General features: G+C 38.0%; 1 protein-coding gene across 3 annotated transcripts; it reads right to left on the minus strand.

The window, feature by feature from the left end:
- Nucleotides 1-488: 488 nt before the first annotated feature.
- il23r (interleukin 23 receptor) lies at nt 489-14811 on the minus strand. 3 transcript variants are annotated; one of them, XM_055164476.1, is made up of 20 exons: nt 14718-14811; nt 13276-14399; nt 12397-12494; nt 12224-12277; nt 12058-12161; nt 11239-11371; nt 10663-10853; nt 10193-10319; nt 9933-10099; nt 9383-9516; nt 8923-9115; nt 8575-8657; nt 8297-8492; nt 5829-6011; nt 5259-5357; nt 5025-5180; nt 3023-3163; nt 2401-2488; nt 1931-2021; nt 489-1594 (listed from the first exon to the last, which is right to left on the minus strand). In XM_055164476.1, exons 5-20 carry the CDS (start codon nt 12107-12109, stop codon nt 1064-1066), a joined length of 2565 nt encoding a protein of 854 aa, XP_055020451.1. In that variant the 5' UTR covers nt 12110-12161; nt 12224-12277; nt 12397-12494; nt 13276-14399; nt 14718-14811; the 3' UTR covers nt 489-1063. The 3 variants fall into 3 exon arrangements, with proteins under 3 accessions (XP_055020451.1, XP_055020450.1, XP_055020452.1); XM_055164475.1 differs by having other exon boundaries at nt 12224-12325; XM_055164477.1 differs by lacking the exons at nt 13276-14399; nt 14718-14811 and having other exon boundaries at nt 12224-12325; nt 12397-12802.
- Between the last annotated feature and the right edge of the window lie 299 nt (nt 14812-15110).

Genomic DNA, 15110 nt, shown 5'->3' on the forward strand with positions numbered 1-15110 from the left:
TTTTGCTGAGATTACATTTTGTTCTGAATAACAAAAATTCTGTTTAGGATTTAGTGTGAGCTGCTTTGCAAATGTAAATGTTATATAGAGAAGTGTGTCAAAGTGACTGAACAGGAGCGAGGAGACAAGTTGGAGGCCAGGAGGAGGGGATAGACAGTGAGTTGGGACACCACTGCTGGCCCACTGCCAGGAGGGTACTGCAGTTCAGGGTCGAAACACCCAGTGATCAGTGGGTACCGCCTGACCACATCATCTCTAAAAGGCTACTGTCACTGCAGGTGAAAGGAATATATAAACATTACCTGATGTACTCATATTCAAGGATTGGTGTATTTTAGGGTTTCACATTGACTACTGTATAGTCCATTAGCCCATTTGCCCCACTCCACATATATTTCAGTGTACTCCCCATACTACTAGCTAATGAAAAAGGAAGTGAGACATTTTTTCTCACAAGCTGTTGAGCAGGAGCCAAAATAACATTCACACTTGGCATCAGCACTGAAGGGTTTTTGAGGGACTTCCCCTTAGTTTGATCTGGGTGTGACCTTACTTTTATTTGCTTCAGTTCATTCTGAAAAGATACTGAGGGAGGTACTGTCTTAATTTGAATACAGGTTCAGGTCAATAAAGCAAAATGGTAAAATCTGGTTTAATGCAATAATAGGCAGCAGTCAACCATTAGTACAGAAACATTCAGGCGTTAATTATCATAATTTATTCATAAAATGTGATAGGTCAAAGAAAATACCACTGCAGATTAAAGACCCAAAAGAAAAGTTATTTTACAGTTTAAGTTAAGGTTTGTTGTCTACATTATCAAAGTGACTTCTGCATTACTGTCAAATGGTCAGAAGCATTGGGGTGATACCCAGGGGTGGTCCTAGGCATGGGCGAACAGGGCAGTCGCTCGGGGCAGCATCTCTCAATACAGTTACAGTTGCAGTTAGTTACAGTTAATAGTCTCAACATACTAAAATGAAAGTAATGCTTTTACTTTGCATGTATTCCCCACAGTAGTGCAATAATGATTCTGTTGATTCCATTGTGTGATATGCAGGTCTTATATAGGACAGGTTATTTGGGGGAAATAGCCACTAGCCAGTGCTCCATCAGTGTTATCAAAAAAATCAACTAGTGGTATATCTGAGCTCTCTTTACTCAGTTCTATGAGCAGCGAGTCTGGTTTGGAGTCCGTTTTGTCTGTGATTTTTTCCATTGTAACAACAGTCATGTCATCAGTTTTAAACCATGAGGGACAGTGCACAGTATCCAGAAATTGTGAGGCATTCAAGTCCACTTGTACATGGGACAATAATCCTTCAAAATGATGTAAAGATGTGCTTTGTTCTTCATTATCCTTAACCTCCTCAACCTCCTCCTCTTTTGGAGGAAAGGGGACAGCAGGTCTTTGTGGTTTATAGATGCCAGGATCCAGAATAATGCTTGGATTATAATTTGGAGATTCTGTTGGTTCCGTCTCCACATGGACAAAAGGGTACAGTTCCTCCCTCTCATCCTGAGACAGAAAACTAATAGGGGACATGGGTGGGTCGCTGAATGACGAAAATAAGGACGGCTCACTCCTGTCCAACTGCAAAGAGAAAAACAAGCATGTATTAATTGATTATTGTTTGATACATTGAAAAAAAAAGTGATGTGCCTTAAAAAAAACTCCAGTACTGTTTCTGGAGATTTTACATGCTGTAGAACTCCTTAATATCTATTATTTTCTTATTCCAAAAGTGACCTAGTGAAAACTACTCATAATCCAGATCACTGAAATTCAAATAAAATATATATTCAAGTTATTTTAATCCATGCAGACAAATGTTTTTTGCAGTGAAACAAACTAGGAACAATTTGAGGCTGATGTAGTGAAATAAAATAAATAAAATGATTTGGAAAGCCTCCAATAAAGAAGTTTCACCCCTAAGAGTTTGATAGCTTTGCTGTTTTCCACATTTGGCAGGTTGTCCCCAAGACACTCTGGGCCCCATGCAATGCACTTCTGTTTAATCCTAGAAAGAAGAAAGCATAAGATCAGAGCTTGGTTAGATTTAATATGCAAATACAGACCTACATGTTATTGATGGATATTTATTTATTATGATTTAAATATAATAATAACTGTTCACTGTGAATATACTGTACATAAGCAATAAGATTAATATTCTTCTTCTATTCTGTTCTGTTATTCTATTCTCTTTTTCCCTGTATCCATACATAGACATGAATGGCAGTTAGAGTTACTTCAATAGAGGCTTCACTTCTCATTAATTGTGTGGTTTTTGGTTTGGTGGTGGCTCGACCTTTTATGCTCACCACAGTGCATCCTCGTGCTGTTACGAGTAAATCAAAACCCATCCACATTCAGAATTATCACTCATATTTAGTTACCTTTTCCGCACACATTTCCAGCACATCAGGTTAATTAATATGGCAATGAAGAAGATGATGATAAAGACAATGACAATCACAAAGCCAACTAGAAAAAACAAAAAAGAGGAGGGATTGGTTAATGAAAACTAAAAAAAGCATATTTTGAGAATGGTTATTTAAAAATGAGACTGAAAACAGTAATGAGTCTGCGGCCTCAGTGGTACTTCCACACTTAGTTATGCTTTTTTGTTATTTTGAGCATGTGAAGTTCAAGTAAACTGTTGGATTGTGAGAAATAAACTGTTTTTCCTGTATCCATGGAGAGGGCTAGCTACAGAGCTAGATATGAACATTTGAGATGCTGCATGCTTTTTACATCATATGTGGCAAATGTGGCAGAAGACCTTCAGAAATACTCTGAGGGAATGAACAACTTAATCACCAACAGAAACACAGAAGAGGGACATTATTGACTCTTCTTTTCCTCAAACTGCCCTGATATAGGATCGGCAGACCCTAACTGACCAGTCCTTATTCACATACACACATATATACATATTCAAATATTTATTATTCTTATTCCCTTGTTTTATTTTATGTTTTTAATCAAGAAAAAAATATAAAATGTGATAGTAGTAACCTGAGGGAGCAGGGGGATGGGAGGTGATGAAGTTGCCCTGTGGCCCCTCTCCAGCTGCAGTGGAAGCAGACATCTGCAGAGCCAGGGTCCCCTCGGGACAGGCCAACCAGCACTGTCTGGGTCCTGAGGCTGGTACAGACACTGTGAAAAACAAAGGGCAAAACTATAGGGAATATACCACACAATATACAGAACTGTGAGTGTACTTTTTCACACCCACACAAACACCTGTGTGGTGTTTTTGGGGAATGGTGACTAGAACGAGGTGTGAGAAAATGTGCAGCAATATTGAAGTTCATTGAGGTTGGCATGAATTTACCAGTCTGTCTGTTTTGAAGTTACTGGTCAGGTCTGATAACTGTGTGTGTGAGTTTAGAGAATTTACATATATTAAAAAAAATGCCACGGAAAAGATATTAAGATTGAAGTTAAAGGGGGAATCTACACAGATTCAGTAGTTATGCCAATTGAAACTCTGTTTGAAGAAAAAACAACAACATTGTTTCATCAAACAAATTAATAAAAGAGTCCTGTCCTCTTTGTGAAAACTGTTTTTGGAAAGAAAAACGTATATGAAGTGAAGTTATGTCCAGTAGTGTGAAGATTGCCTCTTTTACAGCTGTGGCATCATACTGTGGCACACACTGTTTCCCTCTTGAGCCTCTGCTGCATGTTGCATGTGTGCACTAAGCCACGCTTCCTGTTCACAGTTTGGGTACAGCCACTTCTCAAATACTTTATGATTCACTCCAAAGAAACATCATCCATCTGCTATATGTTCAAGCTAACTATTTTGATGCATGGTGATGTTATATTTTAGTTTGGTTGTACAGGCTCCTCCTGAAAGTACACAGTGCGTATACAATCTGTTAACTTAAAATGGACACAATAATTTATAATATTTACACTTAACTTCTATTTTTAATGTCCTATATTAGGACAAAATTAGGGCAAAAGTGTTTCTTGGGAGTTTTAAATCATGTTATGATGTTGTTACCTCATCAAAAACCCACTTGCAGTTGTGTTTCATTCACACATGTTTGAGTAATCCTGTATTGTCTCCAAATCGATCTGATCTGTATCTTCAAAACACAAAATGCACTGTTCCACCTTGTGATGTCATGAAGCAGTAGTTTTAGCAGTAGAGATAGGCAATTCCAAGATGGAAATTACCCCAATGATTCTAGCAAAGGTGTATGGGCACATTGGAGCACTTACTGTATTAACACATGACATCATAAGGTGGAACAGTGTTTTCCTGCCTAAAGAAGAACCCTGCCTAAATATATACAGGGTTTGTGTGTTTAACATGATTGAATGAAACAAAACGTAACAAGAATGTTATTGTTTATTTTAATCCCATTAGCATTTGGAGCATACTGCATCAGCTACTCTTCCTGTGGTCACTTTAACCATGTTTTTGGTAAGGAAACAAGATTATAAATATATAATACAGACAGAAAATAGTATGATACGAGCCCTTTAAAGTTGGGGTTTAGTCTTGTTTTATGTCCATTTCTGTCCTTTTTTTTTTTTTTTAGACCTATGTGCCCTAATGGTTCTTGGTTTCAGAATACCTGATGTATCTAGAGGCATATTTTGGCATTATTGACTAGTAAAGCAGTGGTTTGATTGAATCACTTGACTGGAATAAAGTAAAAAACCCTGCAGACAAACTGAATCTTTGTGGGAGGGGAGACAGACGGCAGGTTGCACACTTTCCATGATGTAAATTGTGACGCCGTATGGTATAGGTGATTGCATTTTCTCACACACGAGCGCACGAGGAAGTGATTAGAGTGGTGGTTCAGTGTACACAAAATCAACATAATACAGCAGTGTGCAACATTTTGGCCAAAAGAAAAGATCATGTTTGCCAAACCATGAAAACATATCATATAACTGTATAGGATTTTATGATATTCAACAATGGGCAAATGGAAGATAGACTGATTATATATTTTGCTGTTGGAGTTGTGTACAAGTATAGAACTACACTCACCACTGAGCTGAGAGCGTCCGGATTCTAACACGTGATAGTAAATAGTGTAATATGTGATAAAGCCTCTCCTCTGCTCCACTGGCAGCTCGTCCCACTGCACTAAGACTTTGTTGGATTCATGGACCAAAACTGACATACTTGGTCCAAACAGTGGTTCTGGGCAAACACAAAGAAGTCAAAAAGAATTGTGAAAGATAAAGGCGATTTGGTAAAATCAAAGTAGTCAAAACTCACTTAGCTGTTTGGAGTAAACAACAGAGGATGATGGAGCACTGACGCCCCTTGTGGTCACAGCATAAACAGAAATATTGTACCGTACACCTGGTATCAGACCTGCGTAAAAACAACAGACATTCTTTCTTTAAAGATTTTAAAGAATTATGACCACTTAGTAATTGCTTACTAGTTATTAGTCAATAGTAAAATATATTGACCTATAGAAGTGTTTAGACCTACATCTTTATATTATTATATTATGGATATATTATTACATATATTATAGATATTTTATTCCATTCCATTTTACATTTGACATTTAACATTAAGATTATAGATTTGAGCATAGCTATGTCTCTCGGCTGGCCTGGGAACGCCTCGGGGTCCCCCCGGAGGAGCTGGAGGACGTGTCTGGGGTGAAGGAAGTCTGGGAGTCCCTGCTTAGGCTGCTCCCCCCGCGACCCGGCCCCGGATAAGTGGACGAAAATGGATGGATGGATGGATGGATTTGAGCATAGCAAAAACCAAGAAGTCTCTTATGCTGTTGTTGGCCACTAGAGGTCAGTGTTAAACGTCAGTTGACTCTACCTGTTATAGTTGCATGTTCGTGATCTTTGGACACATTTTCCCAGCGCAATTCTTTAGGAGGAAGGGTGGTCCACTCTGTTACATAATTCATCAGTCCCTCGTTTTGTTCAGGACGGGTCCAGGAGACAGCCACAGCACTGCTGTTTACTGAAGTCACCTCTCTCAAAACTGCTCCTGGTGCATCTAGAAAGACCCAAAAAACAAAACAAAACAATATGTAGGCCTGTTGAAAGTTTCAGTATGGTAGAGTAGCCAACAATTTACTTAAGGTAAATTTTATAGAGAAATACTTGCTGGTGATTTTGAATTTAAAATGCTGTTAAATTTTTCACTTTGAATTTTTAAAATTTTGTTTGAATAATTTTTAATCTGACTTAAAGTTGGTGAAATTTTATGTATACATCTTCAGTGTTTAAATAATAAATAAATAAACAATAAAAACATCACCTTTTAAATATTCAGCATATATATTTTCAAGCTCTCAAATTCAGAGTGCAAAATTTCCAGTGAAAAAAATCACATCAAAGATCCAAGATGCCAAGACAAAAGCAATCGATCCTAAGTGGGTCAGTCTAACCTGGTAACAAGCAGAAAATGCAGTAGGGAACCTACATTGATTAGTCTGAATTAGCCTCATCAAAACTTCATCTCTTTGATTTCTTAACAGTAAACTCCCCCCACAGATGAAAAGGGCCAATAGAAAACAGCTACCTATGTCCTCCCTGTCCTGTGAATTTTTTCACAGCAAATTTCACTCTCCGAATTTTGACTGTTGAATTTGGGGGTCTATATTGATATCTGTGTACTCTGTAAATGTATAATTTTTCAGGAAAACTGTAACAAGTCATTCAAATGGTAATATTTTGCATTTAGAATTGTATATCGCAGACTAGGGTTAGTAGGAGCTGGATTAGCCAGCATGCGAACTTCCTATTTGGACAGCGACATCTAGCGCGTTAGCTTTGTCCATTTATATATACAGTCTATGGTAAGACTGAACAAGTGTTGACTCTTCTGCAGTGGGTTGCTCTCTAGGTGCACAGGAGCTCTCGCTTGTGCCCTCAGCTTGTGTAGACATCTTTACAGAATAACTATCGAGAGCTCACCAAGTTAGCAAGACACACGTGCCAGTAGACATGTTTAACTTTTTAGCTGGTAGCCGCAATGCCGCTCTGACTTGCAGAAGTGACAGGAGGCTCCTCCTTGATTACATTATAACAGCCCATAACCTTGTGCACAATAATAGAGTTCTCCACACAATGATCACACTCTAACACTAAGCACTTTGGGAAACTGAAGGAAACATGGGTGGACATCAGATAGGAGAGGAGGAGACCAAGAGAAGAGAGAGATGTGGACCTCCAAAGCCCCATGCATCAGGTGTAAGGGTGCAGACTGACATCAACTTGGCTGTGCAAATCTTCCATGAATCTATTAAAATAACTTCCAAAAATCCTACAGACATCCCTGTTGTGATCATGCCCCCTTACAGACAGGACGTCCACCATCTTGGACATTAAAAATGTTTAGAAAAATTAAAGGATTGAGTTAGGGGGTTAGGGATTAGGGTATGATTAGGGTTATATTAGGGGCTAGGGGAATAGGGTAAGGTTAGGGTCAATGTCAGGGGCACGTTTAGGGGTTACGGTAGGGTTAGTTTCAGGGTTAGGGGTAGAGTTAGGGTTAAGGTCAGGGTTACAGCTTAGACTTAAATTTAGGCTAGGGTTAGGACACGAAATGCGGCAACGGCCGATCATTGCCACTTGCGGCTATATTTATTATTTTTCTTTGAGACCACCCCCTTCCTTTTTACCCAGTGAACAATGGTGAAAACTCACGAAACTTTGCCAACTATTAAAATTCGTGCTTCTCTACATTCTGGCTAATTCCGTTTTTCGAAAATAAATGAAATGAAATGCATTAGGGTATAAGAACGATGGCAAAAAAAATGTAAAATCACTACAGTCATGAAATATGACACAGAAGTAGATAATTACAAGAAGAGTACAAAATATTACTATTAATAGAATTATTGTTCCACTCCCGCTGTCATCAGCTTGTTGGATAAAAATTTGCTAAGCATGACTCAGCATTTTTGTAAACTTCATACTTTTGCAAATTTCTCCTAGGGTGTTCACTCAAACTGGCTCAAAATTGGTAGGCACGAGCGAGCGTCGATCATTGCCACTTGTGGCTTATATTTTGGTATTATTCTTGATAGACAGTCATCTAAAACAGAGGTAATTACAATATAACTACTTTGTTATATAATGATGATGTAATCAGATGAAACACTAATAAAATTTGTAATTCCTTAACAATAATCCCAAATCTTGCAGAAAATAAATACTGCCATAGCTTTTCATTTTTATCAAAACATCATATCTAGATCTCAAGCAGGTGAGCAAGTTACTCAGGCCTTGGTAATGCCCTAATTATTTTGTCTGGTGTTTCTACGTGGTTTGTACCTGATTGTGTGAGTGGGACAGTAGCAGGAGGGGACGTCCCATACGGGGTGACAGCAGTGACACTGATTGGCGGTAACAAAGGCACTCTTGCAGAACACTGGGACATGGGAGTACAACGGTGATCCTGTTTTTGACCATCACCGGAGAGGATGGCATAATGATAGACCTCACCACTGTATTCATTTGATGGAGGGGGCTGAAAGAAAAGACATTCAACAATTATAATTTGTCACATTTGTTTTAATAGTGTTGATTTAATTATTTGGCATCAATAGTACCTTCCAGAACACAGTTGCCTCTTGTTGGTCGTTTCTCATGGGAAATACTGAATCCCTCCAAACGTGTAATGGTTGAGAAGGTCCTGTGCAAAAGGACATATGTTTTATATTAGTGAATGACTATAGATATCTATAGATATAAATAGACAGCACAGAAAGCTTGACAAATGTCTTATTATTTTCAAATTTCACTTCAGCAAGTTGTCTATGAATAATTTCCTCTTCTAGATTTTCTTTTGCTACATGCACAAATCTGTTTAGTGTTTCTCAATAAGGCCTCAACCTTTCTGCTAGTTTAATCACAATCATCTCTTTGTACATTACAGGTGTAAAACAAACAAACAGTACCTTTGCCAGGAGTTTTCTTCCACACAGACGAACTCCACTTGCTACAAACCATTTTCTTTGCAGTGTGAAGATTTGTATCTGTTTGTTCAAGTGATTTGGTGCATGTTTTAACCTGAAAACCATAGTCTGTAAGAGGGCGTAATCCGGCCACTTGAACCAGACCACTACCAATTTCTGAAACCTCTGCTTCTTCCTGCAAAGCATTAAGACCATTACAAAATAACACAATTTACTGTATATTTTTTTTATTTTTAAGAATAGAATTATAGTTCAGTGCAATAACATTTATAAAATACACTTTAAGGAAACGACAGGAGACAGATCTGAATACAGTCAAGCTCTCTTTTGTCAGTGATTTGAATAGAATTAAGACTTAGCATCACAGTTCAAAGGAGGCACAGTAAAAAAGACCAACCAAAGATGAGATTTCAAATGTAGTGAAGAAAAAGGCAATACTTACCCAGTGACCATTAGTTGTGTGCACTCTTATGATTGGCTTTAGACTTTCAAATGATTCAGTGGTTTTCCAATGCAATACAGCAACCAAAGATTCATTAATAACTATTTGCATAATCTGAGGCATTTCAGGGACAACTGCAAAGAAAAGCATTACTCAGTGGCAGTTCACAACAAATAATCAGGTTCAAAAAACAAAATAAACAAATCTGGCAAAACATTATGGCCACTGACAGTAAATTTTGGTTCAAGAGATATCAAAAGTGCATGGATTTGAACAAATCTGACAACAATCAAATGTCTAAGATAAATTCTTTTGCTTTCAATACTCAATTTAAACAGATCTTTTTACTTCCTCATAGATCCCTGTCTGTGCAGACATTAGGTAAAACAGGAGAAGCGTCTCCTGTTGTAAGGCACAACAACAGTTTTACAAATAGTGTCTTTGTAGATAATATTTATCATATTTTGGTGTAATTTTTAAGGTCAAATGGAGTGGTCATAATTTTCTATGAGACCAATTGAATATACTCATTCCAACGGGGAGGTATTACCAATATCATCCAAAGTGAAGGTCAGAGGATCAGAATGAGACTTTCCAAAGTGGTTGTCAGCAAAAACCGTCAGCTGATATGTGGAATTATCATCAAATATATTTTGTGGTATTGTACAGTTTTCTTTATCTTCCACTGTATGAGAATATTCCCATGAACCATTTCCACTATAACAAAAAAACAACATACATTTAAATATCTAAAATGTAAAACTGTAATATTGTATTGTCAGTTCTTCAATGCAGAAAAAGACATCTTACATGTTTTTGATTGAAATATTGTAGGTAGTGAACTTATAGGCCTCTCTTCCTTTTTCCCATTTGCAGCTTATAGAGTCAGCATTTCTTGTAGTTTCACATCTGATATTTAGAGGTTTATCTGGTGGCACTTCACAAAGAAATATATGTTTTAACAAAATCTTACTAGAGGTGGAAGAGTGCTGAGGATTTAAATCCAGTAAAAGTATAGATATATGTCTGTGTAGTGAATTACAAATACAAATACTCCAGGTAAATTTGTACGTAATTAAAATTCTACTCAACATACTAGTTAACTTATGTAATGAAGTACAAATACATGCTAGAATTGAATACAAAATCTTCTAAAACAGTACAATTATGGTGTAATTAATTACTTTCCACCCCTGGCTTTTACTACTACAACTGATACTTGGCCTACATTACATTAATGCATCTTTATCTCTATAGTACAGTACAGAACTGGTACATACGGCCACTGCGTAGAGTTATCCCGGTGACATAGTACCGGTAATCTGCCCCAGGGTCCTGTTTCTTGCAGTACACATTGGTCTCTGGCTCTCTAACATTGGTCAAAGAGAATATTGCCGTGCAGCCAATGAATTCTGATGGCATTACTCTTTCTTTTCTCCTTTTTTTTTCAATCTCTAAATAAATATTTGATCTGGAAGACACAAAGCAAAACAGATAAATTAAAGATTGATGGATAAATGAATAGAAGGATAATTCATTTTGAACCCTCAACAATGTATGTAGTTTTATATTGTGTTATTCATTCACTCCACATCTGCGAAAGTATTATTGCAGCCACACCTACCAGTTTGCCCCATTGATTCCTCCTTCAACCACCAATTACTCACTCATGTACTCATCACATTCATATAAAAGCAATGTGGGTTGAACTGTCTTGCCCAAGGACACAACAACAGTATACAGAGATTGGAGATTGGTTCAAACTGCCAAACCTCATGTTGCTGGGATATGGCTGTAATTGCTGACTGAGCCTCTGCCATATAATAGTATAATAGTTGACATATACGGTAACTTACTGGTGTGGACATTCAAAGATGTGGCAGGACAGAGTCAGGTTGGAGCCCATGAGGAAGGGAACAGGTGGTTCTACTGTAAGATTTCCAAGGCTTTCAAACTTGGTGCAGAAAAATGAGGGAAACAAAATCCAATCTGTAACAAGGGAACAGGGCTGAGTAAATGCAGTAGTGTTTGTTTTTATGAATTTACTATATAGGTTATTGTGAGCTGTGAGTGTGTTGTTAAATGGTAAAAATAAATAGAGAAGCAGTTTTCCCTTTCCTGTACTAAGACATGCAGAAATAAGGTCACAAGCACCAGCAGAAACCACAACTACCGACTGCACCACTGTTTTCACATGACTTTGACCGTATTCACACCAGCACACTTGTACCTGCATCAAATCACCAATCTGGGACTAAACATGGAACTAAATCAGACCAGAACAGAACCAAACCAAGTCTACATGAGAACTTAACGAGTTTCAGACTTTTTCAACTTTATTTCAGTTTTTTTTTTTTTCTTAAGGGCTGTCTTGTCCCTGATATCATCATTGGTTTAATCTTGCATTGGTACAAGATCAGAATCATGGATTGATATCTGGTTTGAACCTGGTATAGTATTATTAGCAAGGTAATAAGGACTGTTTTTATTTATTTATTTTTGGGTAAATATATTAGTTCTGTTTTAATTGTGGTTCATCTAAAATAAGTCCTATAGTCCCACTTACAGAAATTTTGTCTGTATTTAGAACCCAAGAACAGTGAACATTACACAAACAGTACAAAGTATAAACCTGTAGCTTGAAGTATTTAAACAAGATACAACACAGTACTCACAGATACAGAAAAAGAGGAGTAAGACTTGTCTACTCCAAATGACTGGAGGCATCTCAGATCACATAATCCTTTAAGTCCAAACAGCCACTCTTCATGATCAGGTCCTTGTAAAACAAAGACCGTCTTGATTCAAAATCAACATATGGTTATTTTGAGCAGTTCCTACCTCAGCCATGTATTCTTGTATGACATTTAGAGATCATATCTTCCCCTACACGTGCTGCAGCAGATAAAAGCATTTCTGTTTCTTTGCAAAAACATGACTTCACTATTGAAAATGAATGTACATTTAGTATATTCCTGAAAACTTTAAACCAACGTTTTAAAATTATAGCTTACCTTAGTTTAGCCAGTTCAAGCAGCAAGTGTACTTTATGAGAATCTGTCTTCTTATGAGGTTTTTTGTCAATGTGAAACATTTTAAGGAGGTCACTGACCTAGTTGGGGGTGCAGATGAAAACATGCGACTTCAGTGGTGTGCCTTTCATCTCCACATTGAGGCTAAACATTAAGATTGTGCTCATAAAACATGCTGCACATGCAAAACCCCATGACAAATCTTCAAAAACATGCTGACCAAACCTTTATCACATCTCCTTTGATCTCCTTTTTATGGTCAATATTTAACTGATGTACACATGTAAAAAAGTGAACAAAAGTACTAAATGCTGCTATTGGTGTCAAAAAAATTACTTCCAAAATCTATTTTTAAGTAAAAAAACAAACAAACAACACGACAGTGATTTCCTTTACTAGTTTACTGTATTTTCCATTTCATACTTCAAAGGCATTCAAGGGAAAACCCAGTTTGTATCAAAGATAAAATATGCAGTTTTTCAGATTTAGTCATATTTTACATATGTTACGTGTGACTTGACTAATGATGTCAATTTTAATAACATCAAAAATTATTAATTTAGCCTTATAGTATCAATAGAAGTTGAATAGAATTAGGGACATTGCTTATCATTTGGTAGTTTTATGTCTCTAGCATCATTAGTTTCTGAGATATGGCAAAAGTGTAATTTCTTTGGTGCTTCAAGGACTTTGAATAAGCAATAGGTTGTGAATTGTAACAAATGTAGGGCCTACAACACATTATGTAACTTGAAATTAAAAATTTAGAACTGAAACTTGAAATTGTGAAAAGTTAAATGTTTAATACAGGTATTATTATATTATGACTGTCCGTTATCAGACGTGTACGCTGTAACCTACTTGTCAAAGCATCAATAAGAAACTCCATTCATCCATGTATTTTCTTCTGCTTATCTGGGGCTGGGTTGCAGGTGCAGCAGTCTAAGCAATGACTCCCAGACTTCCATCACCCCAGACACTTCCTACAGCTCCTCCAGAGGGACCTGAAGGCATTCCCAGGCCAGCCGAGAGACATAGTCCCATCAGCGTGTCCTGGGTCTTCCCTGGGGCCTCCTTCAGGTGGGACATGTCCAGAACACCTTCTGAGAGAGGTGCCCAGGACAGATGCCAGAGCCTCAGTGGCTCCTCTTGACGTGGAGGAGCAGCGGCTCTACTCCGAGCCTCTCCTGTGTGATTGAGCTCCTCACCCTATCTCTAAGGGACCGCCCAGCCACCCTGTAGAGGAAACTTATTTCGACCACTTGTATCCACGATCTTGTTCTTTCAGTCATTACCCAAAGCTCAAGACCACAGGTGAGGGGAAGAATGTAGATTGACCAGTAAATTAATTTGATTTGCTTTTCGGCTCAGCTCCCTCTTCACCACAACAGTTCGATGCAGTGATAGCATCACTGCAGAAGCTGCAAGAAAGAAACTATTTAACAATTCTTAATAGATGCGCTTTAATCACACTGTCTACATCTTTCTCTTTCTCAGGTTTGGTGTTTCCTTTCCATATGCTTCAACCACCTGCAGAACATTCTGATAATGTTCTTCTCCTCTAGCAGAGCCAGTGAAGTCTATGCTGAGCTTTAGATTACGCTCTGCGCTGTCATTTATAACATTCATGCATTCCAAGGTGCAAGGTCCCAGGGCTTCCTGGTAGACTGGTAGGTGAAGCCAGGTTGAAACTAGCCTGATTCTTTAGCTGGTTTCACTTTGTGGAAACCCTCTGAACTCGCAGCATTAGGATTTGTTCCATCGGTGGTAGGTGGGTACATTTTTATTTAACCAATTGCTGCTATTTGGTCGTGACGTATGTGAAATATTGGATATATGATGTATGCTGGCCTACGGGAGTCTGGCCTAACTCTTCGGTCAGAAAGACTGCAGCGGGATCCAGAGGTTTGAATAGGAAGGTTTACTGATGATTGTTATGGATAAGAATAAAGACTGGGATTGTGACTGTAATTGTGTGTGGTTATCTAGAACAGAAAAAGAGAGAAATATATACAAATAATTAGAACTGTACACACATACCAATAATAACAAATATACAAAAAGAATACAAATAAACATATTAATTATACTATATTGGCATTTACAATGTAAGTCCAACAGATGGCGCCAGAGACCACCTCATGACGTTATGTAGTTAGCGGAACGCATGTTTAATGGGGGATCAGGTGGTAAATGACAAAGTTATAAAGAAGTAATTAAGATGGATATAGCGAAAATATTTGAAACAACAGATAAAAATTGCACACCAAACTGTACAGAACAATACATAATACAATACTCACTTCTCATTTACGCACGAACATGAACATTAGCAGGAGAAAGACAAACGTGTGCCTTTCTCCTTGGCACTTCCTCTGTGTACTGGCTACCTGCGCTGCAATGCACATGCGAAGGAGAGGCAGTAATGACGTCCTCTTAAAGGGACGGCAGCATTACAGCAGGGAAATTTGTACAGTCGCCCCCAAATTCAATAATGTATTTGTAATACACAAATATCCCTGCTGTGCTCAGTCCTCAGGCATCTCTGACAGTGGGATGAGCTTGGCTACTGGCCGAGTGTAAATAGTCCCTTTAATGTCCACCTCCATGGCTCGGATCCTGCCGTCGTCGCTGGGGATCACCTTGGTGACACGTCCTATGGGCCATCGTGCCCGTGGTTAACTGTGGATCAATGA

Source organism: Boleophthalmus pectinirostris, unplaced genomic scaffold, assembly GCF_026225935.1.
Source record: "Boleophthalmus pectinirostris isolate CB_2022bp ecotype Guang Dong unplaced genomic scaffold, ASM2622593v1 HiC_scaffold_7, whole genome shotgun sequence".
Lineage (NCBI taxonomy): Eukaryota > Metazoa > Chordata > Actinopteri > Gobiiformes > Gobiidae > Boleophthalmus > Boleophthalmus pectinirostris.